Here is a 22,530-nt window from a genome sequence, read left to right on the forward strand (position 1 = left end):
ACATAGATTGAGTGCCTGTATGTGGCAGTCCAAAAAAGTTTTCAAACCAGAGGAGCAGGATGCTGGTTTTCCAAAAAGATTAAATAAATTGAGTGCCTGTATGTGGCAGTCCAAAAAAGTTTTCAAACCAGAGGAGCAGGTAGCTGGTCCTCCAGAAAAATTACATAGATTGAGTGCCTGTATGTGGCACTCCCAAAAATTGTTTAAAACAGAGGACAGGGTAGGTGGCCCTCCAGAAAAATTAAATACATAGAGTACTATAGCCAGAGCCAGTTGGCCCTGGCAAAAAAATAGCCAGTTTCCTCTGCTTTAGTGTACAAAGAGGAGGAGAAGGAGGACAATGAGGAGGAGGAGTGCATATATTATTCAGGTTCAGCTTCTTTCACCTGGTGGAGAATGGAAATGCGGAGAAATCCAGGCTTTATTCATCTTGATAAGCGTCAGCCTGTCAGCGCTGTCAGTCGACAGGCGTGTATCGATGATGATGCCACCAGCTGCACTGAAAACCCGCTCGGACAACACGCTAGCAGCAGGGCAGGCAAGAACCTCCAAGGCGTACAGCGCCAGTTCGTGCCACATGTCCAGCTTTGAAACCCAGTAGTTGTAGGGAGCTGTGTGATCATTTAGGACGATGGTATGGTCAGCTACGTACTCCCTCACCATCTTTCTGTAAAGATCAGCCCTACTCTGCCGAGACTGGGGACAGGTGACAGTGTCTTGCTGGGGTGACATAAAACTGGCAAAGGCCTTGTAAAGCGTACCCCTGCCAGTGCTGGACAAGCTGCCTGGTCGCCTACTCTCACTCGCTACTTGTCCCGCAGAAGTACGCCCTCTGCCGCTAGCGCTGTCAGAAGGGAAATACTGTTTCAGCTTGTGCACCAGGGCCTGCTGGTATTCATGCATTCTCACACTCCTTTCCTCTCCAGGGATGAGAGTGGAAAGATTTTGCTTGTACCGTGGGTCCAGGAGAGTGAATACCCAGTAATCCGTGCTGGAATAAATTCTTTGAACGCGAGGGTCACGGGATAGGCAGCTTAGCATGAAATCTGCCATATGCGCCAGAGTCCCAACGCGCAAGAATTCACTCCTCTCACTGGCCTGACTGTCCATTTCCTCCTCCTCCAACTCCTCCAACTCTTCTTCTTCTGCCCATACACGCTGAACAGTGAAGGACTGAACAATGGTCCCCTCTTGTGTCTCGCCAACATTCTCCTCCTCTTCCTCCTCATCCTCCACCACCTCCTCCGATATGCGCTGAGAAACAGACCTAAGGGTGCTTTGGCTATCAACAAGGGAATCTTCTTCCCCCATCTCTTGTGACGAGCGCAAAGCTTCCGAGTTCATGCTGACCAGAGAGTTTTTCAACATGCCAAGCAGCGGGATGGTGAGGCTGATGATGGCGGCATCGCCACTGACCATCTGTGTTGACTCCTCGAAGTTACTCAGCACCAGACAGATATCAGACATCCACGTCCACTCCTCATTGTAGACTTGAGGTAGCTGACTGACCTGACCACCAGTTCTGGTGGAAGTTGACATCTGGCAGTCTACAATCGCTCTGCGCTGCTGGTAAACTCTGGATAACATGGTTAATGTTGAATTCCACCTCGTGGGCACATCGCACAACAGTCGGTGAGCGGGCAGTTGGAGGCGGCGCTGCGCTGCCCTGAGAGTGGCAGCATCTGTGCTGGACTTCCTGAAATGCGCACAGATGCGGCGCACCTTCGTGAGCAAATCAGACAGATTGGGGTATGTCTTGAGGAAACGCTGAACTATGAGATTTAAAACATGGGCCAGGCATGCCGAGTTGCAGAGCCGCCACCAGGTTACGGCCGTTGTCACACACAACCATGCCTGGCTTCAGGTTCAGCGGTGCCAGCCACAGATCAGTCTGCGCCGTGATGCCCTGTAGTAGCTCTTGGGCGGTGTGCCTTTTATCGCCTAAAGCGATCATTTCAGCGCTTCTTGCTCACCTCCTTTGGTGAAGCCTGAGTCCATTTAGGGTATGTAGCCATGACACTCTCTAGCCTGCCCCTGTGCCGCTGCCTCTGCATGCCGTCCCCTATAGTGTCAGGGTCAATTATTGCATGTTTTAGATGCTATCTAGCCTCATTCGGTCACTCTGTCATTGCCATGCTGTTGCCCATAATTTTGGCATAATGGTGTGTTTAACCAGCCTCAGAGGCATCCATGCATGCTGCCCCTGCTGTTTCCTGTCCATTTCCGTGGTGTTTCCATCCTTTTCTGAGGTTTCCAGGTGTTTGGCCAAGCTTCCCTGTGCAGAGTTTTGGTCCCCTTGAAAAATGTTCGAGTCTCCCATTGACTTCAATGGGGCTAGTTATTCGAGACGAGCATTTTAGTGCTCGCTCATCTCTACTGTTGACTTTTTCTATGACTTTTTCTTCTTATTTGCTAAAATCTGCAATACAAGCATAATTACACCAAGAGATGATAGGTAAGTGCTATAATCAGTCACAAGAGAGTAGTGATTGCAGTGGTGCTCCACTCTTGCAATTATATAAAACTACAGCCAGATTATACCTCTGTTTTAATCTGTTCTGTAGTTTTTATTTCCAAATGCATGTTATGCATTGTTACTAGTCAAATCCCATAGAGCTAAATGTATGAATTAATGAATGATGTTATTAACAAATTTTTAAAAATGTAGAATTATATATAAAAAACTTTTAACTCAAGTCAGACATTTGTTGTTCTCAGTTATACAAGTCTATTAAGCACTTCAACAAATAAAGCACTTGTCATACAGTACATGTTATCTAGAACACAACGCTGTGTGCCTGCATATACATAACTTTCTTCTCAATTACACAATCCAAAGTATCGATTACAGTCTTTAAAGTTTTTTATTCAACAAATAAAGAATCAGTCATACGTGTTATCTAGAACATGAAGTTTTGTGTCTGCATACAAGTCAAATCATAGAATTGCATGCTTAGATAACAAAAAAAAGAGAAAAGGTGAATGAAAATGAGGCACATGTAGAAAAGAAGACAAAACACCAGCACATTTTGTATAGGCTAAGAGATGGTCAGCATAGTTCTATTGTATGCAGACATCAGCAGCTTGAGGTATATAAAAGGCTCCAATTCTGGCATCATTCACTAAGCCTGTAGTACATCTCTGGTCAATATGGTTAAGGTAGGCCGATAATAGTACTTTAGGTTGTAGGTTATAGTGCAGTATTGTAAGATATACTATTAAATGTTTTCTATCCACAGATTGTGTTTTACGAAAACAGAAACTTCCAGGGTCGCTCTTATGAGTGCAACTCTGACTCCACTGATCTGTCTTCATACTTCAATCGGTGCAATTCCATCCGAGTAGAGAATGGAAATTGGATCCTTTATGAACATTCAAATTACAGAGGACACCAATACTTCCTGAGGAGAGGAGAATATCCTGACTTCCAGAAATGGATGGGATACAATGACTCCATTCGGTCCTGCCGTGTAACCCCACAGGTGAGTCTTTTAATAATCATTATATATTTGACTGTAATTTTTATTGAAAAGTTGCATTTTAACTCTTATCATTTTAAGAAGACAAAAGATAAAAAGCAATGTTAAACTTAGTGACTAATTCTCAAATACAATTATTAACTTGAAACACAGCATCGTGGACCATTCAGTCTGAGGGTGTACGAGAGAGAAGACTATAAAGGTCAGATGATGGAGTTCACTGAAGATTGTCCTCATGTCTATGAGCAATTCCGCTACCATGACATTCACTCCTGCCATGTGCATGATGGCTACTGGATGTTCTATGAGGAGCCCAACTACAGGGGACGTCAGTATTACCTGAGACCTGGAGAGTACAGGAGATACAGCGACTGGGGAGCTTCTAACCCAAGAATTGGATCTTTTAAGAGAGTTCAGCATCTATATTAAAAAATTATATTTCAATATTAAAAATATTATTCAAAATGTTTGTGTTTTCATAGCCTAATATTTTTAAATGCTTACTACAAATGATAATTTAATATTTAATTTGAACTACAATATTTGTATAGTAAATAATATTTGGGGAAAATACTTATACTTTAGCTCCTAAAATTCAGTATTGCATTAGATAGTGTAGGGATACCCCTTTCACTTATAATGTTTGTATTGACTGCAAACTCTTAAATAGCTATTATCAACTCGGCGTTCCCATATAATTGTATTCCTCTAGTGTCTTTTCTATCACAACTAGAGATGAGCGAACATACTCGTCCGAGCTTGATGCTCGTTCGAGCATTAGCGTACTCGAAACTGCTTGTTGCTCGGACGAATACTTCGCCCGCTCGAGAAAATGGCATCTCCCGCCGTTTTGCTTTTTGGCGGCCAGAAACAGAGCCAATCACAAGCCAGGAGATTCTGCACTCCACCCAGCATGACGTGGTACCCTTACACGTCGATAGCAGTGGTTGGCTGGCCAGATCAGGTGACCCTGGAATAGACTAGCCCCTGCCCGGCGCTGCTCGGATCATTCTGTGTCTGGATGCCGCTAGGGAGAGAGCTGCTGCTGGTCAGGGAAAGCGTTAGGCTGTTCTATTAGAATAGTGTTAGGCAGGAGTGATTCTACAAGAAACCAACAGCCCTTCTTAGGGCTACAATAACGTTATACATTTTTTTTTTATTTGCTTGTGGCTGGGCTTGCTGGCATTAGTAGTGCAGCTAGTACCATATTGTGAGGAATTTGCAGGGGGACTTGCTACCGTTGTGTTTAGCTCTAAGTGACACACATATCCACCTCAAACACCAAAGTGGGACAATTTATTAGGGGTTTGATTAGAATTAGGCAGAGTCTGTTGATTTTTTTATTTTTTTTACCTTTATTTCATTTTATAGCTCAAACTCATCTTGCAAAGCAGTGTGCTTTCAGTGTTGGCTACAAAATAGCCATAGGAGAACCCCAACGGCTTACTTAGGCCTACAATAGCGTTATATTTTCCTTTTTTTTGTTTGCTTGTGGCTGGGCTTGCTTGCATTAGTAGTGCAGCTAGTACCATATTGTGAGGAATTTGCTGGGAGACCTGTGACCGTTGTGTTTAGCTTTTAGTGACACACATATCCACCTCAAACACCGTAGTGGGACAATTTATTAGGGGTTTGATTAGAATTAGGCAGAGTCTGCTGATTTATTTATTTTTTTTACCTTTATTTCATTTTATAGCTCAAACTCATCAGGCACAGCACAAAATCCAGTTGTGTGCTGTCAGTGTAGGTTAGAAACTAGCCATAGCAATAGGAAAGCATCGTTTTGTTAAAAAAAAAATAAAAATAAAAAAAAATTAAAAGTTTACACTTTAATTTGGAAAATGTTTAACCCGAGGGCTAGGGGTAGAGGAAGGAGGGCGTGGACGTGGGCGTCCAACTACTGCAGGGGTCAGAGGCTGTGGTCCTGGGCGGGGTGAGACACCACCTGCTGATGAGGGAGCAGGGGAACGCCGCAGAGCTACACTCACTAGGTTCATCATGTCTCAAGTTACTGGGACTCGTGGTAGAGCACTGTTTAGGCCAGAACAGTGCGAAGAGGTGATGTCGTGGATTGCGGACAATGCTTCTAGCCATTTGTCCACCAGTCAGTCTTCCAAGCAGTCCACCCATGTCACCGAAATCAGCACTTCTCCGGCTCCTCCACCTCAGCACTCCTCCGGCTCCTCCACCTCAGCCTCCTTCCCCCCAGTCTGCCCCCTCCCAGCAAAATTTGGCATTTGAACCGGCATACTCTGAGGAACTGTTTTCTGGACCCTTCCCACAGTCACAAACCACTTGTCCGGTTGCTGCTGAGCAATTTTCCGATGCCCAGGTTTTCCACCAGTCGCAGTCTGTGGGTGATGATGACATTATTGACGTAATGGAAGAAGTGTGTAAAGAGGTGTCGGACGATGAGGAGACACGGTTGTCAGACAGTGGTGAAGTTGTTGTCAGGGCAGGAAGTCCGAGGGGGGAGCAGACTGAGTGATCGGAGGATGATGAGGTGACAGACCCAAGCTGGGTTGATAGGCCGGATGAACACAGTGCTTCTGAGACGGAGGCGAGTCCTATACCAGAACACGTTGGAAGAGGCAGTGGTGGGGCCAGACGGAGAGGCAGGGCCAGAGCTGGTGCATCAGCGCCAAATGTTGCCCGTAGTCAAGCTCCCGTGGCGAGGGCTAGATTTTCAGAAGTCTGGAGGTTCTTTAAGGAAACACCGGATGACCGACGGACTGTGGTGTGCAACCTTTGCCAAACCAGGATCAGCAGGGGTTCCACCACTACTAGCTTAACTACCACCAGTATGCGCAGGCATATGAATGCTAAACACCCCACTCAATGGCACCAAGCCCATTCACCTCCGGCCGGGCACACCACTGCTCCTTCCCCTGTGTCATCTGCTAGTCAGCCCCCTGCCCAGGACCACGGCCCAAACACCTCCCGTGCGAAAACCCCATCTTCGCCTCCACGATCCTCCACAGCATCCACCAGCGTTCAGCTCTCCATACCCCAGACGCTGGAGCGCAAAAGGAAGTATAGCGCAACCCATCCACACGCCCAAGCCCTCAACGTCCACATCTCCAAGTTGCTTAGCCTGGAGTTGCTGCCCTATAGGCTGGTAGAGACCGAGGCCTTTCGAAACCTCATGGCGGCGGCCGCCCCTCGGTATTCGGTCCCCAGCCGCCACTACTTTTCCCGATGTGCCGTCCCAGCCCTGCACAAGCACGTGTCAGAGAACATCATCCGTGCCCTGACCAACGCCCTTTCTGACAAGGTCCACCTGACCACGGACACGTGGACGAGTGCTGCCGGGCAGAGCCACTATATGTCGCTGACGGCACATTGGGTTAACTTGGTGGAGGCTGGGACCGAGTCTGACCCTGGGGCTGCTCATATACTGCCAACGCCGAGGATTGCGGGGCCTACCTCGGTCCAGGTCTCAAAGGCCTACTATGCCTCCTCCTCCTCCCACCCCTCCTCCACCTCCTCCTCCTCCGCATTACCATCCGTGTGCATGGCGCCATCAGTCGGTAGCTCTAGGCACAGCAGCAGTGCCATTGCTAAGCGACAGCAGGTGGTGCTCAAACTGCTGAGCCTAGGCGATAAAAGGCACACCGCCCAAGAGCTATTACAGGGCATCACGGCGCATACTGATCTGTGGCTGGCACCACTGAACCTGAAGCCAGGCATGGTTGTGTGTGACAACGGCCGTAACCTGGTGGCGGCTCTGCAACTCGGCAGACTGACACATGTGCCATGCCTGGCCCATGTGTTAAATCTCATAGTTCAGCGTTTCCTCAAGACACACCCCAATCTGTCTGATTTGCTGACAAAGGTGCGCCGCATCTGTGCGCATTTCAGGAAGTCCAGCACAGATGCTGCCACTCTCAGGGCAGCGCAGCGCCGCCTCCAACTGCCCGCTCACCGACTGTTGTGCGACGTGCCCACGAGGTGGAATTCAACATTAACCATGTTATCCAGAGTTTACCAGCAGCGCAGAGCGATTGTAGACTGCCAGATGTCAACTTCCACCAGAACTGGTAGTCAGGTCAGTCAGCTTCCTCAAGTCTACAATGAGGAGTGGACTTGGATGTCTGATATCTGTCAGGTGATGACTAACTTTGAGGAGTCAACACAGATGGTCAGTGGCGATGCCGCCATCATCAGCCTCACCATCCCGCTGCTTGGCCTGTTGAAAAACTCTCTGGTCAGCATGAACTCGGAAGCTTTGTGCTCGTCACAAGAGACGGGGGAAGAAGATTCCCTTGTTGATAGCCAAAGCACCCTTAGGTCTGTTTCTCAGCGCATATCGGAGGAGGTGGAGGAGGATGAGGAGGAAGAGGAGGAGAATGTTGGCGAGATAGAAGAGGGGACCATTGTTCAGTCCTTCACTGTTCAGCGTGTATGGGCAGAAGAAGAGGAGTTGGAGGAGTTGGAGGAGGAGGAAATGGGCAGTCAGGCCAGTGAGGGGAGTGAATTCTTGCGCGTTGGGACTCTGGCGCATATGGCAGATTTCATGCTAGGCTGCCTATCCCGTGACCCTTGCGTTCAAAGAATTTATTCCAGCACCGATTACTGGGTATTCACTCTCCTGGACCCACGGTACAAGCAAAATCTTTCCACTCTCATCCCTGGAGAGGAAAGGAGTGTGAGAATGCATGAATACCAGCAGGCCCTGGTGCACAAGCTGAAACAGTATTTCCCTTCTGACAGCGCTAGCGGCAGAGGGCGTACTTCTGCGGGACAAGTAGCGAGGGAGAGTAGGCGTGCAGGCAGCTTGTCCAGCACTGGCAGGGGTACGCTTTACAAGGCCTTTGCCAGTTTTATGTCACCCCAGCAAGACACTGTCACCTGTCCCCAGTCTCGGCAGAGTAGGGCTGATCTTTACAGAAAGATGGTGAGGGAGTACGTAGCTGACCATACCATCGTCCTAAATGATCACACAGCTCCCTACAACTACTGGGTTTCAAAGCTGTACATGTGGCACGAACTGGCGCTGTACGCCTTGGAGGTTCTTGCCTGCCCTGCCGCTAGCGTGTTGTCCGAGCGGGTTTTCAGTGCAGCTGGTGGCATCATCACCGATAAGCGTACACGCCTGTCGACTGACAGCGCTGACAGGCTGACGCTTATCAAGATGAATAAAGCCTGGATTTCTCCGGATTTTCATTCTCCAACAGGTGAAAGAAGCTCAACCTGAATAATGTATGCACTCCTCCTCCTCATTGTCCTCCTTCTCCTCCTCTTTGTACACTAAAGCATAGGAAACTGGCTATTTTATGCCAGGGCCAACTGGCTCTAGCTATAGTACTCTATGTATTTAATTATTCTGGAGGGCCACCTACCCGGTCCTCTGTTTTAAGCAATTTTTGGGAGTGCCACATACAGGCACTAAATCTATTTAATTTTTCTGGAGGACCACCTACCTGCTCCTCTGGTTTGAAAACTTTTTTGGACTGCCACATACAGGCACTCAATTTATTTAATTGTTCTGGAGGACCACCTACCTGCTCCTCTGGTTTGAAAACTTTTTGGGACTGCCACATACAGGCACTATCCAAATTAAATTGTCTCCATAGCAGCCTCCACATGTCGTCTTTTTAGCTGGCTCCACACGTTGTCTCCATTGCTACCTCCACACGTCATCGCCATAGCTGCCTCCAAAAGCCGTCCATATAGCTGCCTCCATACATGGTCTTCTTATCAAACGAACTGTGTCAGGCAGAATTTTGGGTTGTTTTCATGGATTCCACATCAAACTTATTATTATCAAACTTGTTAACTTTGTCGCCACCCTGCTGTGTAATCCACAAAATATACTGGCAAACTTTTATCATTTACCAATATTATTTCAGCGCTTCTTGCGCATCTGTTTACATTCCCCTCACCCGCCATATCCTAAACTTATAAGAACGCTACTACACTTGATCTTATACAAAAGGTTCTTAGAAGTGCTGTTTGGGGAGTAGCCTAGAGACAGGGGCTTGGATTGGCGAAAGCTCGCCTGGCAGCAGAGCTCCAGCTCCATCTCAAGATCCAACTAACATAGTTTTAACTGCAGCAACTTTAATCTACTACTAGTTCACTGCCTCCATACATCGTCCCCTTATCAAACGAGCTGTGTCGGGCAGAATTTTGGGTTGTTTTCATGGCTTCCACATCAAACTTGTTAACTTTGTTGCCACCCTGCTGTGTAATCCACAAAATATACTGGCAAACTTTTATCATTTACCAATATTATTTCAGCGCTTCTTGCGCATCTGTTTACATTCCCCTCACCCGCCATATCCTAAACTTATAAGAACGCTACTACACTTGATCTTATACAAAAGGTTCTTAGAAGTGCTGTTTGGGGAGTAGCCTAGAGACAGGGGCTTGGATTGGCGAAAGCTCGCCTGGCAGCGGAGCGCCAGCTCCATCTCAAGATCCAACTAACATAGTTTTAACTGCAGCACCTTTAATCTACTACTAGTTCACTGCCTCCATACATCGTCCCCTTATCAAACGAGCTGTGTCAGGCAGAATTTTCAGGTGTTTCACCAGATACATAGTGGAACGCGGCCCATCTGTCGCCGCCATGCTGGAGACCTGAAGTTGCAATCATAGCAGCGCAATATGGATGCCCCATACTGTCGCTCTTAATCATGGAACCATTTCCGTAAAAACAATTAAAAATAGAACCACTATGCTATTCCATTATTCCTAGGTGAAATATTCAAACGACCCGGCCTGCTTTGAAAATTATAATTTTTTCAAAGTAAACGCTTCTGGCCCCCAGGCCCATTTTGGGTGGGGAGGAGCCGAGAGACAGGGGCTTGGACAGGCGAAATCTCACCTGGCAGTGGACCGCCAGCTCCATCCCAAGATTAGGCAGCCTCAGAGGCATCCATGCATGCTGCCCCTGCTGTTTCCTGTCCATTTTGCCTCCACGATCCTCCACAGCGTCCAACAATGTCTCATTTCAACTCTCTATACCCCAGACGCTGGAGCACGAGAGGATATGCAGCACATCATCCCCTTATCAAACGAACTGTGTCAGGCAGAATTTTCAGGTGTTTCACCAGATACATAGTGGAACTCGGCCCATCTGTCGCCGCCATGCTGGAGACCTGAAGTTGCAATCATAGCAGCACAATATGAATGCCCCATATTGTCGCTCTTAATCATGGAAGTCGTCTCCATGGCTGCCTCCACATGTCGTCCCCTTATCAAAAGAGCTGTGTCAGGCTCATTTTTCGGGTGTTTCACCAGATACGTTATGGAACTTGGTCACTTTGCCGCCACCATGCTGTGTTATCGACTAAATATACCGTCAACATTTTGTTCACATAGGAAATCATTTCACCTCCTTTGGTGAAACCTGAGTCCATTTAGGGTATGTCGCCATGAGACTCTCTAGCCTGCCACTGCTGCCGCTGCCTCTGCATGCCGTCCCCTATAGTGTCAGGGTCAATTATTGCATGTTTTAGATGCTATCTAGCCTCATTCGGTCACTCTGTCATGGCCATGCTGTTGCCCATAATTTTGGCATAATGGTGCGATTAAGCAGCCTCAGAGGCATCCATGCATGCTGCCCCTGCTGTTTCCTGTCCATTTCCGTGGTGTTTCCATCCTTTTCTGAGGTTCCCAGGTGTTTGGCCAAGCTTCCCTGTGCAGAGCCTTGGTCCCCTTGAAAAATGCTCGAGTCTCCCATTGACTTCAATGGGGCTCGTTATTCGAGACGAGCACTCGAGCATCGGGAAAAGTTCGTCTCGAATAACGAGTACCCGAGCATTTTAGTGCTCGCTCATCTCTAGTAATTAACAATTTTTTAAAAATGTAGAATTATATATAAAAAAACTTCTAACTCAAGTCAGACATTTGTTGCTCTCAGTTACACAAGTCTATTAAGCACTTCAACAAATAAAGCACTTGTCATACAGTACATGTTATCTAGAACATGAAGCTGTGTGCCTGAATATACATAACTTTCTTCTCAATTACACAATCCAAAGTATTGATTACAGACTGTAAAGTTTTTTATTCAACAAATAAAGAATCAGTCATACGTGTTATCTAGAACATGAAGTTTTGTGTCTGCATACAAGTCAAATCATAGAATTGCATGCTTAGATAACATAAAAGAAGAGAAAAGGTGAATGAAAATGAGGCACATGTAGAAAAGAAGACAAAACACCAGCACATTTTGTATAGGCTAAGAGGTGGTCAGCATAGTTCTATTGTATGCAGACATCAGCAGCTTGAGGTATATAAAAGGCTCCAATTCTGGCATCATTCACTATGCCTGTAGTACATCTCTGGTCAATATGGTTAAGGTAGGCCGATAATAGTACTTTAGGTTGTAGGTTAAAGTGCAGTATTGTAAGATATACTATTAAATGTTTTCTATCCACAGATTGTGTTTTACGAAGACAGAAACTTCCAGGGTCGCTCTTATGAGTGCAACTCTGACTCCACTGATCTGTCTTCATACTTCAATCGGTGCAATTCCATCCGAGTAGAGAATGGAAACTGGATCCTTTATGAACATTCAAATTACAGAGGACACCAATACTTCCTGAGGAGAGGAGAATATCCTGACTTCCAGAAATGGATGGGATACAATGACTCCATTCGGTCCTGCCGTGTAACCCCACAGGTGAGTCTTTTAATAATCATTATATATTTGACTGTAATTTTTATTGAAAAGTTGCATTTTATCTCTTATCATTTTAAGAAGACAAAAGATAAAAAGCAATGTTAAACTTAGTGACTAATTCTCAAATACAATTATTAACTTGAAACACAGCATCGTGGACCATTCAGTCTGAGGGTGTACGAGAGAGAAGACTATAAAGGTCAGATGATGGAGTTCACTGAAGATTGTCCACATGTCTATGAGCAATTCCGCTACCATGACATTCACTCCTGCCATGTGCATGATGGATACTGGATGTTCTATGAGGAGCCCAACTACAGGGGACGTCAGTATTACCTGAGACCTGGAGAGTACAGGAGATACAGCGACTGGGGAGCTTCTAACCCAAGAATTGGATCTTTTAAGAGAGTTCAGCATCTATATTAAAAAATTATATTTCAATATATTGAAAATGTAATAAACAAAAATTTTATTTAAAATGTTTGTGTTTTTTTATGCTATAAACTTGTACTAAAAAACGCTGATTCTGTATAACGCTACAGAGTTTTGAAGTGTCTAGCAAATAACAAATTGAAATAAGAGAAAAGAACTTGTAGTGCTCTTATCCTGACAGATGATGTGTCAGTCAATTATTAATATTTAATTTTAACTACAATATTTGTATAGTAAATAATATTTGGCAAAAATACTTGTAATTTAGCTCCTAAAATTCAGTATTGCATTAGATAGTGTAGGGATACCCCTTTCACTTATAATGTTTGTATTGACTGCAAACTCTTAAATAGGTATTATCTACTCTGCGTTCCCATATAATTGTATTCCTCTAGTGTCTTTTCTATCACAACTAAAAAGTTATGATAGTGATGTTGTTGTGTTTTCCTCCAAATGGTTAAAGTCAGATTTGATATCTGTTAAAAAAGAATTTACATGAAAATGTAAAATTTATACTGACGTACACTATTTTTAACATGATAATTTTATATTTATTTTATATTATTTTATTTAGTATTAAGTGTTACTATTTTTAATCAGTTGTTTTTTTATTTTGTTTTTGTCTGCAATTATAGTCTTAATTTATCTAGCATGGTCCACATGTCACTATATAATTGTTTTTGAATATATATTAACTATAACATCTAAAAAATGTGTCCATTATGCTTGTACTAACAGTACTGCAAGCACAAGTAAAAAGACAACAGGAGTTAATTAAATGGTTTAGAAAATGGTGCAGGAAGAAATGGTTTGGGTCAACTTCTCTGTCAGCTACAGGCTCTTTGCTATGGATAACCTTTACCTAAATGGAGAGGGTACGGCTATGCTGGGGTAGAAGATGGTTAATGCGCTGGAGGAGCTTTAACTCTAGGTTGTCGGGAAAGGGGGTGACTACAGGCGGTCCCCTACTTAAGGACACCCGACTTACAGACAACCCATAGTTACAGACGGACCCCTCTGCCCTCTGTGACCTCTGGTGAAGCTCTCTGGATGCTTTAAAATAGTCCCAGATTGCAATAATCAGCTTAAAATTGTCTGCAATGAAGCTTTATTGATAATTCTTGGTCCTATTACAGCAAAAAAATTTGAAACTCCAATTGTCACTGGGGCAAAAAAAAAAAATTGTCGGGAACTACAATGATAAAATATACAGTTTCGACTTACATACAAATTCAACTTAAGTACAAACCTACAGTCCCTATCTTGTATGTAACCCGGGGACTGCCTGTATACAGATAGAGAAGACAGAGATAAGGATAAAACAGTAGGGGAAGGCTTATTTAGAGGGGGATGGGGTAACAAGCAAAGTTTGAATGGAATCAAGAATACAGGAAGACCAAAGACATTGGTTAATTTAATAGGAGCCAAAGGAATAATAGAGATGATAGAGATGCAGATGAACCACTGATCAGTCATGGGGATCTTTAACTACCCTGAGATAGAAACCATTAGGTCCTACAAAGGCAGACAATTTTTGCCAATAGCAAAAGACAATTACCTGTCACAACCTATGTGGTTAACTAGACGAGGAATAAATTAGAAAGATAAAGCATTTAATTTGATAAAGCAATGGGTAGTGATGCAACAGGATTATAGAGAGTATAGATTGTGAAGGTAAGTAAAAATAATCTCAAATTATATTACAAATATATAAATAGTAAAAACCTAAAAACTGAATGTGTGGGCCCCCTTCAGAATAATTTGTGGAAGAAAGGATTCTATTAAACATGACCATCTTAACTGTCATTACCTAGAAAATTTGATGGTAAATAATATTATCAGATATATTGCAAATTCTTTATTAAATGTGCGGCGTGGAATGGACTTAACCCCTCACCGACGTGCAACGTGATAGTACGGCGCATGTCGAGTCCCATTGCATGGAAAGGGCTCATGGGCTAAGCCCTCTCCATAGCCGGTTAGTCTTTGCAGCATATTGTAAGTCTTTTGCTAGAACTGATATAAATAAACAGCAAAAATAAGCACATTAGATATTGCCACATCCGAAATCTTAAAATGGCACTTTTTTGCCATTTTCAAAAATATTTAAAAAATCAATAAAAAGTGATTAAAAGGTTGTGCAGACTTACAAATGATAGCATTAAAAACAGCATCAAAATTTGTAAAAAAAATTGTTCCACACACAGCTCCGTACACCAAAGTATAAAAAAGTTCTTAGCGTCAGAATATGACAAAATCATCGATTGTTAGAGATGCCATCCTGGAGTATCTCACTGTACATAACTTTATAGCCCAGCATCAGTACGGTTTGATTAGGGATCGGTCCTGTCTGATGACTAAACTGATTAATTTTTATAAGGAAGTTCGTACTAGACTGGAACTTCTGGGTAAAAATATTTGTATTTGGGTTAGTAATTGACTTTGTGCCAGAGCTGTCATTATTGGGGCTACTTTTTTATTTATATTTTTATTAATGACCTCATAGAGGGCTTAAAGTTTACATTTTTGCAGAAGATACTAAGCTATGTAAAGTAATTAATACAGAGGAGGATAGTATAATATAATAGAGGGATTTGTTAAAACTGGAGGCCTGGGCTGACAAATGGTATATAAATTATTAGGTAAATAAATGTAATGTACTTGGGTCGAGGAAATGCAAATTAAAATTTTGTTGTAAATGTCTTGGAAAATTGATTGAGAAAAAGACTTGGAGGTATCATTGGATAGGAAACTTGACAACATTAATATCTGAAAGGGCAGTACAGAGATCCATTCAAAAATCTCTTTATATTTAGGTCTGTGGTCAGGACAAGCGAGCATCCTCTATACCTAGAGAAGAGGTTGTATCATACCATAAATTCTCTACTGTGCAAGTGAGGAGACTGTGGAACTCTCTGCCACAAGATGTTACCCAATGGCTGATAATTTAAACATGTTCAAGAGGAGCCTGAATGCGTTTCTGGAAAATAAGGGACTTATTCTGAACGCCATATTAGGAGGTTGGGAAGGAAATTTTCTCTACTTTGGGCCAATTGGCATATGGATTGCAGAGTTTTTTTGCCTTCCTCTTGATAAAAACTGTATAATGTAACCCCTTAAAGGGAACCTGTCACCAGGGACCTCAATGTCACTAAAAGCAGATTGTAAAAGCCCATGACACCTGCAGTGCAAAAATGCCTCTCTGCCTTTTCTAAGCATTTGCATTACAATATAATTGTGTGTTATAACTTACTCTTGTATCCTGACCAAATCCTGGGGTAGTCACAGGGGCTGGGCTTTGGTTTGGATGCATTTCAAAAAACAACATCTGACTTGTCTGTGCTGCAGGCTGCCTCCATCTTTGTGCTCCTGTACAGCTTGTCCCTCCCCCACTGATATCATGTCACCAGGCTGTGACCTCTGAGAAGGAGCAGGAGGTGGAGCTGTACAGGAGCACAAAGGTGGGGGCTAATATCTGAGGAGTGAATAACACAGACAAGCCACATGTAAAGGCATGCAAGCCAAAGTCCAGCCTCTGTGACTACCCCAGGATTTTGTCGTGTTGCAAGAGTAAGTTATAACACACATTTATAATGTAATGCAAATGCTCAGTAAAGGCAGTAAGGCAGATTAGCACTGCAGTTGTAATAAGCTTCTGCAACCTGTCTTTAGTGAAAATGAGGTCCTTGGTGACAGGTAAAAAAATTACAATTTTCAAAGTTTAAAATGTTCTACTTTTTAGACAAAAAGTCATACAACATTTTTTGTTAAAAATGTTTGCCATTTGTCTTCTTTTTTTTTCCTTAATTTGTTTTAAATTTCCATTTTTTATGGATGTTTTAAACTTAATAGCTTTAGTAGCAAGTTCTTACATTTTCTATAGACAATTTGGTGACCAATTTAAATTGTAAGTGCCCTATAAAAGCTCCTGTACTTTAAACCACCACCAGTAACACCATTTTATGAACCTAATATCTCAAACTATAAAAATCAGTACAAGAGAAACCCCTGAGTGACAACATTTTGTAAACTCCACCCTGAAAGAATTTATCTGGGCTTGTGGTGAGCATTTTAACCCCAAAATGCTGGTCAAAATGAAATACAAACAAATGGTGCAAGGTACAAATTGCATTTTTTTCTCAAATATGTCATTTTAGTGCTAAATATATGTATTCCACTTTAGAAAACACCCCAAGTATCATTCTGCAGGTTGTCTCGAGTATGGTAATACCCCACACATGGCAATAGTTGACAGGCTTGGCAAACAGCAGGGCTGAGAAGGGAAGGAGTAAAATTTTTATTTTTGAGCTTTGTTTTCACAAGTTTGGATTTGGAGTCCCGTGTTGTGTTAGCAGAGCCCTAGGCGTACCATGGCAATAGAAACCACCGAGAAGTGAAATCATTTTGGAAACTGCACACCTCAAAGATTTTATCTGGGGTTGTTTTGAGCATTTTAACCCACAACATTCTGGTCAAAATATAATACAAATTGAATGGTGCAGAGAAAAATTGCATTTTAATTGATCAAATATGCCATTGTAGTGACAAATGTATTTTGCCCAAATCATGCCACTGGTGGCAAACATCATTTTTCGGGTTATCCCGGTTAGGGCAATACCACATATGAGGCAATAAACTACAGGTGAAGCACATGGCAGGTCTCAGGAGGAAAGGAACGAAATTTAGTTTTGGAGCTCCGTTTTCACTAGATTGGTGTTAGGTTGCCCCTGAGGTACCAGTACAGAATACAGCATAGAAATCCCCAAGAAGTGATCCTATTTTGGAAAGAACACCCCTCAAAGAATGTATCTAAGATTGCAAGAGCATTTTAATCCTTAGGATGCTGTCAAATTTAATACAAAGTAAATGGTGCAGAGTAAAAATTGCATTGTTTTCTCAAATATGCCATTATAGTGACAAATGTATTCAGCCCAACTCACGCCACTGGAGACGAACACCCCAAAAATCATTCTATTGATGTCAACAGCATGAGAATGTGCTATTTGGTGCAAATCAACCAGGCCCCGCTCTATCCCTGTACTGCACCTTAGTGAAATAAAGCATCTACAGGCAGTCCCCGGGTTACATACAAGATAGGGTCTGTAGGTTTGTTCTTAAGTTGAATTTGTATGTAAGTCGGAACTGTATATTTTTTTTTGTAATCCCAGAAAGATCTTTTTTGGTCTCTGTGACAATTGGATTTTAAAAATGTTGGGTCGTCATAAGAATCAATATTAACACTAAAGTTTCATTACAGACACATTTGATAACTGTTATAGCTGTTTATTGTAGCCTGGGGCGAAAGTACAATAAATTACCAATATCCAGAGGTCCGTTTGTAACTAGGGGTCGTATGTAAGTCGAGTGTTCTTAAGTAGGGGACCGCCTGTACACGTCGGTGAGTGTCGCTTCTTTCTTATGACTATATGCTTACACGGACTATACTTTTCTGGCTGAGCACTGCCGCTGGAACCTTCTGGAGCGATTATTATTGCCTCTTTGACCATATCTCCACCAGATCTTTGACCATAAGGACAGTCTGTATATGTGTGGATAGTGCTGAGAACTATTGCTCTTCTTGGATCTCACTAAAAATTATTATGCAGCTTTTTATGGGTATGGCATTATCCCATTTGTGGCAATAATCTTCAGGATGGAGACACGACAGGGCTCAAAAGGGAATACACGACCCCTAGCTACAAGCAGAGCTCTGGATGTTGGTAATTTACTGTAATTTAGCCTTAGGCTACAATAAACAGCTATAGTAGTTTTTAAAGGTGTCTGCAATTAAGCTTTATTGTTAGGCCTAGTTCTGATGACAACCCAAAAGATTTAAAATCCAATTGTCACAGCGACCAAAAAAAAATTGGCTGGGGTTACAAAGATAAAATATACAGTTCCGATTTACATACAAATTCACCTTAAGAACAAACCCACTAAACCTATCTTGTATGTAACCCAGGGACTACCTATAACTGGCAATTGGAGCACAGACACTTTACATATATTTTTTTCTATTTGGCATCATGAAGCATTTGTAGATGCCAATAGGGACCAGTACAGTAGAAAACCCTAAGAACTGATGCTATTTTTTTAAACTACTGCCCTCCACGAATTAATCTAGAGGTATAGTTAGCATTTTAACCTTACAAGTGGACTCCATTGGTGGACCCATGCAAAATGGATTGTGGATTGTAAAAAAAATATCCATTATATCATATTGTGCCCATGGGCACATGGTAGGGCTTTGGAGTGAAGGTACAGCATGATGTATAAGCTGTGCATAGTACATCAGGGTAAAATCTACATCTAAATGTCCAGGGATGTGTGATAGATATTGGAGCACTCTTTTATAAATAGTTCTGGTTTTAAATGATATCCTTTTTGAATACCTTTTATGGTCCACAACCTGCACCTTTTTTATGTCATTCCCAACTGTCATTGGCAGTTTGGGAAACTTCTCCTGGGAAGTGCTGCCCTACTTTGACCTTGCTTCCAGAAGTGCAGGCACTTCTCCCTTTCTGGTCTCCAAAAAGAAAATACATTATAACCACCTCTTGAAATTCCAGGAAAGTTCCCCTCTGGCCTGAACATTGATATAAGATGTAATAACTATACAGTGCAATCTGAATGATGTTCACGGCCAGCTTCTTGTACCACACCCTCGATTTCCGAATCGCGTTGTATGGCTGAAGCACCTGGTCCGACGAGTCAATCCATCCCAAGTACTTGTTATAATCCAGTATGCAGTCAGGTTTGGTGGCTTCTGTACTGGTACCTTGTATTGGGACAGGGGTGGTGGTGTGCCCATGCATTATTATAAATATAGGACCTCTCTCTTGTCCTTATACTTAACACACAATACAGAGTTGCAGTATAGTGTCCTGCTCTCGTGCGATCTAATTTTTTGCCCAAGCAGCAACTTAGGGAGACATCTCTGATTTCTGCATACAATGCTGCATGCCGCAGTATTTCTGGAAGCAAGGCACTTGAATCGTGTAGTGCTGGTATAGAAATTGTCCAGGTAGAGGAGCTGATCCTTGTACACCAAATTCCACACTATCAAGAAGGCAGGACATTCTGGGGGCACTAAAATGGAGTCGTTCACTGAATTTGTAGGTATATCCTTATGTACTTTCGCTCAGCTTATATATCTTCAGGCCATACCTCGACCTTTTATTGGGCAGGTACTGGCAGAATTAAAGTCTCAATTTAAATTATACCAGGGACTCGTCTATGGCCATATGTTTTGCGGGGTAGTTGCCTGGGCAAACTTGACTCTAAAATGGTCTAATATGGCCTGACCTTAAAAAAACTATTATATCTGTGGTCATCTCTGGGTAGGTAATAGTGTGTTGTCGGTGTAATGCAAAAACTTATGGAAGGCTTCAATGCGCATTCTTCTCATCGCCTTGCGGAACATCGGGGTGTGGTACAGAATGTCTGTGCTCTAGTAATCCCTGATTGATGGCTTTTTTACAAGCCCCATAAAAAGTATTATTCCCCAATACTTCTCCATCTCGGCTGCAGTGACAGGGATCCACCTGTGGAGCTGTGCTTAAAATGAAGTGGGGTTTTGAGCAATATGCTGTGCGGCATAGAGATTTTTCTGAACTACAATTAAATTCAATAGCTCAGCATTAAAAAATACTTAAAACAGTCCAAAGCTCTGATCCCTGCTATATCAAATTTAATTCCAAGTTGGCACAAAAAACCTGGGACCTGAGGTGTATTTGGGTTCATAAGAGACAGACAAAATAGATGGGAAAGACGGAGTACAAGTGTGATCCTGCAAGGTGATCACACAAGGAATATACAGGATATAGGAGGGAACAGATAGGAATTAGACAGTGTAATAGTTATTTTGGTGTAACGGTATTACTCACCTCCTCTCTCCAGCAATACCAAACCAAAATGGAGCCGCTGGATGGAGGATGAATGAGATAAAACCAGGTTTTTCAGCACCAAATAACTGCAATTGGCCAGTCCGACTTGACTGGCCAATCCCAGAGATCGGCAGGCGGGAACAATATGATTTGAGAAGTAATCTGACATGGCGACAAGTGATTCACTGGGTGCACAACTGGGTAAGCAGCTGAGCATGAATAGCGAGAGCCGCCTTTGTACTAGTACAGCGCAGAGCTCCAGGGGTTTAATAGGTTGGACTGTTGACTTTTTCTATGACTTTTTCTTCTTATTTGCTATGATCAACAATACAAGCATAATTACACCAAGAGATGATAGGTAAGTGCTATAATCAGTCACAAGAGAGTAGTGATTGCAGTGGTGCTCCACTCTTGCAATTATATAAAACTACAGCCAGATTATACCTCTGTTTGAAACTGTTCTGTAGTTTTTACTTCCAGATTCGTGTTATGCATTGTTACTAGTCAAATCCTATAGAGCTAAATGTATGAATTAATGAATTATGTAATTAACAAATTTTTAAAAATGTAGAATTATATATAAAAAACTTCTAACTCAAGTCAGACATTTGTTGCTCTGTTACACAAGTCTATTAAGCACTTCAACAAATAAAGCACTTGTCATACAGTACATGTTATCTAGAACATGAAGCTGTGTGCCTGCATATACATAACTTTCTTCTCAATTACACAATCCAAAGTATTGATTACAGACTGTAAAGTTTTTTATTCAACAAATAAAGAATCAGTCATACGTGTTATCTAGAACATGAAGTTTTGTGTCTGCATACAAGTCAAATCATAGAATTGCATGCTTAGATAACATAAAAGAAGAGAAAAGGTGAATGAAAATGAGGCACATGTAGAAAAGAAGACAAAACACCAGCACATTTTGTATAGGCTAAGAGGTGGTCAGCATAGTTCTATTGTATGCAGACATCAGCAGCTTGAGGTATATAAAAGGCTCCAATTCTGGCATCATTCACTAAGCCTGTAGTACATCTCTGGTCAATATGGTTAAGGTAGGCCGATAATAGTACTTTAGGTTGTAGGTTATAGTGCAGTATTGTAAGGTATACTATTAAATGTTTTCTATCCACAGATTGTGTTTTACGAAGACAGAAACTTCCAGGGTCGCTCTTATGAGTGCAACTCTGACTCCGCTGATCTGTCTTCATACTTTAATCGGTGCAATTCCATCCGAGTAGAGAATGGAAACTGGATCCTTTATGAACATTCAAATTACAGAGGACACCAATACTTCCTGAGGAGGGGAGAGTATCCTGACTTCCAGAAATGGATGGGCTACAATGACTCCATTCGGTCCTGCCGTGTAACCCCACAGGTGAGTCTTTTAATAATCATTATATATTTGACTGTAATTTTTATTGAAAAGTTGCATTTTAACTCTTATCATTTTAAGAATACAAAAGATAAAAAGCAATGTTAAACTTAGTGACTAATTCTCAAATACAATTATTAACTTGAAACACAGCATCGTGGACCATTCAGTCTGAGGGTGTACGAGAGAGAAGACTTTAAAGGTCAGATGATGGAGTTCACTGAAGATTGTCCACATGTCTATGAGCAATTCCGCTACCATGACATTCACTCCTGCCACGTGCATGATGGATACTGGATGTTCTATGAGGAGCCCAACTACAGGGGACGTCAGTATTACCTGAGACCTGGAGAGTACAGGAGATACAGCGACTGGGGAGCTTCTAACCCAAGAATTGGATCTTTTAAGAGAGTTCAGCATCTATATTAAAAAATTATATTTCAATATATTTAAAATGTAATAAACAAAAATTTTATTTAAAATGTTTGTGTTTTTTTATGCTATAAACTTGTACTAAAAAATGCTGATTCTGTATAACGCTACAGAGTTTTGAAGTGTCTAGCAAATAACAAATTGAAATAAGAGCAAAAAACTTGTAGTGCTCTTATCCTGACAGATGATGTGTCAGTCAATTATTAATATTTAATTTTAACTACAATATTTGTATACTAAATAATATTATGTAAAAATACTTATACTTTAGCTCCTAAAATTCAG

The 22,530-nt window shown here is 42.4% G+C and overlaps 3 protein-coding genes across 4 annotated transcripts in view; all 3 read left to right on the forward strand.

Moving 5' to 3' along the window:
* Window positions 1-12,540, forward strand: part of LOC140074555 (gamma-crystallin 1-like) — a 37,162-nt gene extending 24,622 nt beyond the window's left edge. The window contains exons 1-3 of one of the 2 annotated variants that reach the window (XM_072119539.1): window positions 11,766-11,791; window positions 11,872-12,114; window positions 12,265-12,540. In XM_072119539.1, the coding sequence (XP_071975640.1) occupies window positions 11,783-11,791; window positions 11,872-12,114; window positions 12,265-12,540 (528 nt within the window). In that variant the 5' untranslated portion in view covers window positions 11,766-11,782. Of the gene's footprint in view, window positions 1-11,765; window positions 11,792-11,871; window positions 12,115-12,264 lie in introns of those variants that run through there. The other variant, XM_072119538.1, reaches the window with a different exon arrangement.
* LOC140074554 (gamma-crystallin 1-like) lies at window positions 3,132-3,948 on the forward strand. The gene is made up of 3 exons (XM_072119537.1): window positions 3,132-3,159; window positions 3,240-3,482; window positions 3,633-3,948. Exons 1-3 carry the CDS (start codon window positions 3,151-3,153, stop codon window positions 3,906-3,908), a joined length of 528 nt encoding a protein of 175 aa, XP_071975638.1. The 5' UTR covers window positions 3,132-3,150; the 3' UTR covers window positions 3,909-3,948.
* Window positions 12,541-21,423: 8,883 nt separating the features above from the next.
* On the forward strand, window positions 21,424-22,242 carry LOC140074556 (gamma-crystallin 1-like). The gene is made up of 3 exons (XM_072119540.1): window positions 21,424-21,493; window positions 21,574-21,816; window positions 21,967-22,242. The coding sequence occupies exons 1-3, from the start codon at window positions 21,485-21,487 to the stop codon at window positions 22,240-22,242; spliced, it is 528 nt and encodes a 175-aa protein (XP_071975641.1). The 5' UTR covers window positions 21,424-21,484.
* Window positions 22,243-22,530: the final 288 nt, after the last annotated feature.

This window comes from Engystomops pustulosus, chromosome 8 (genome assembly GCF_040894005.1).
Source record: "Engystomops pustulosus chromosome 8, aEngPut4.maternal, whole genome shotgun sequence".
Lineage (NCBI taxonomy): Eukaryota > Metazoa > Chordata > Amphibia > Anura > Leptodactylidae > Engystomops > Engystomops pustulosus.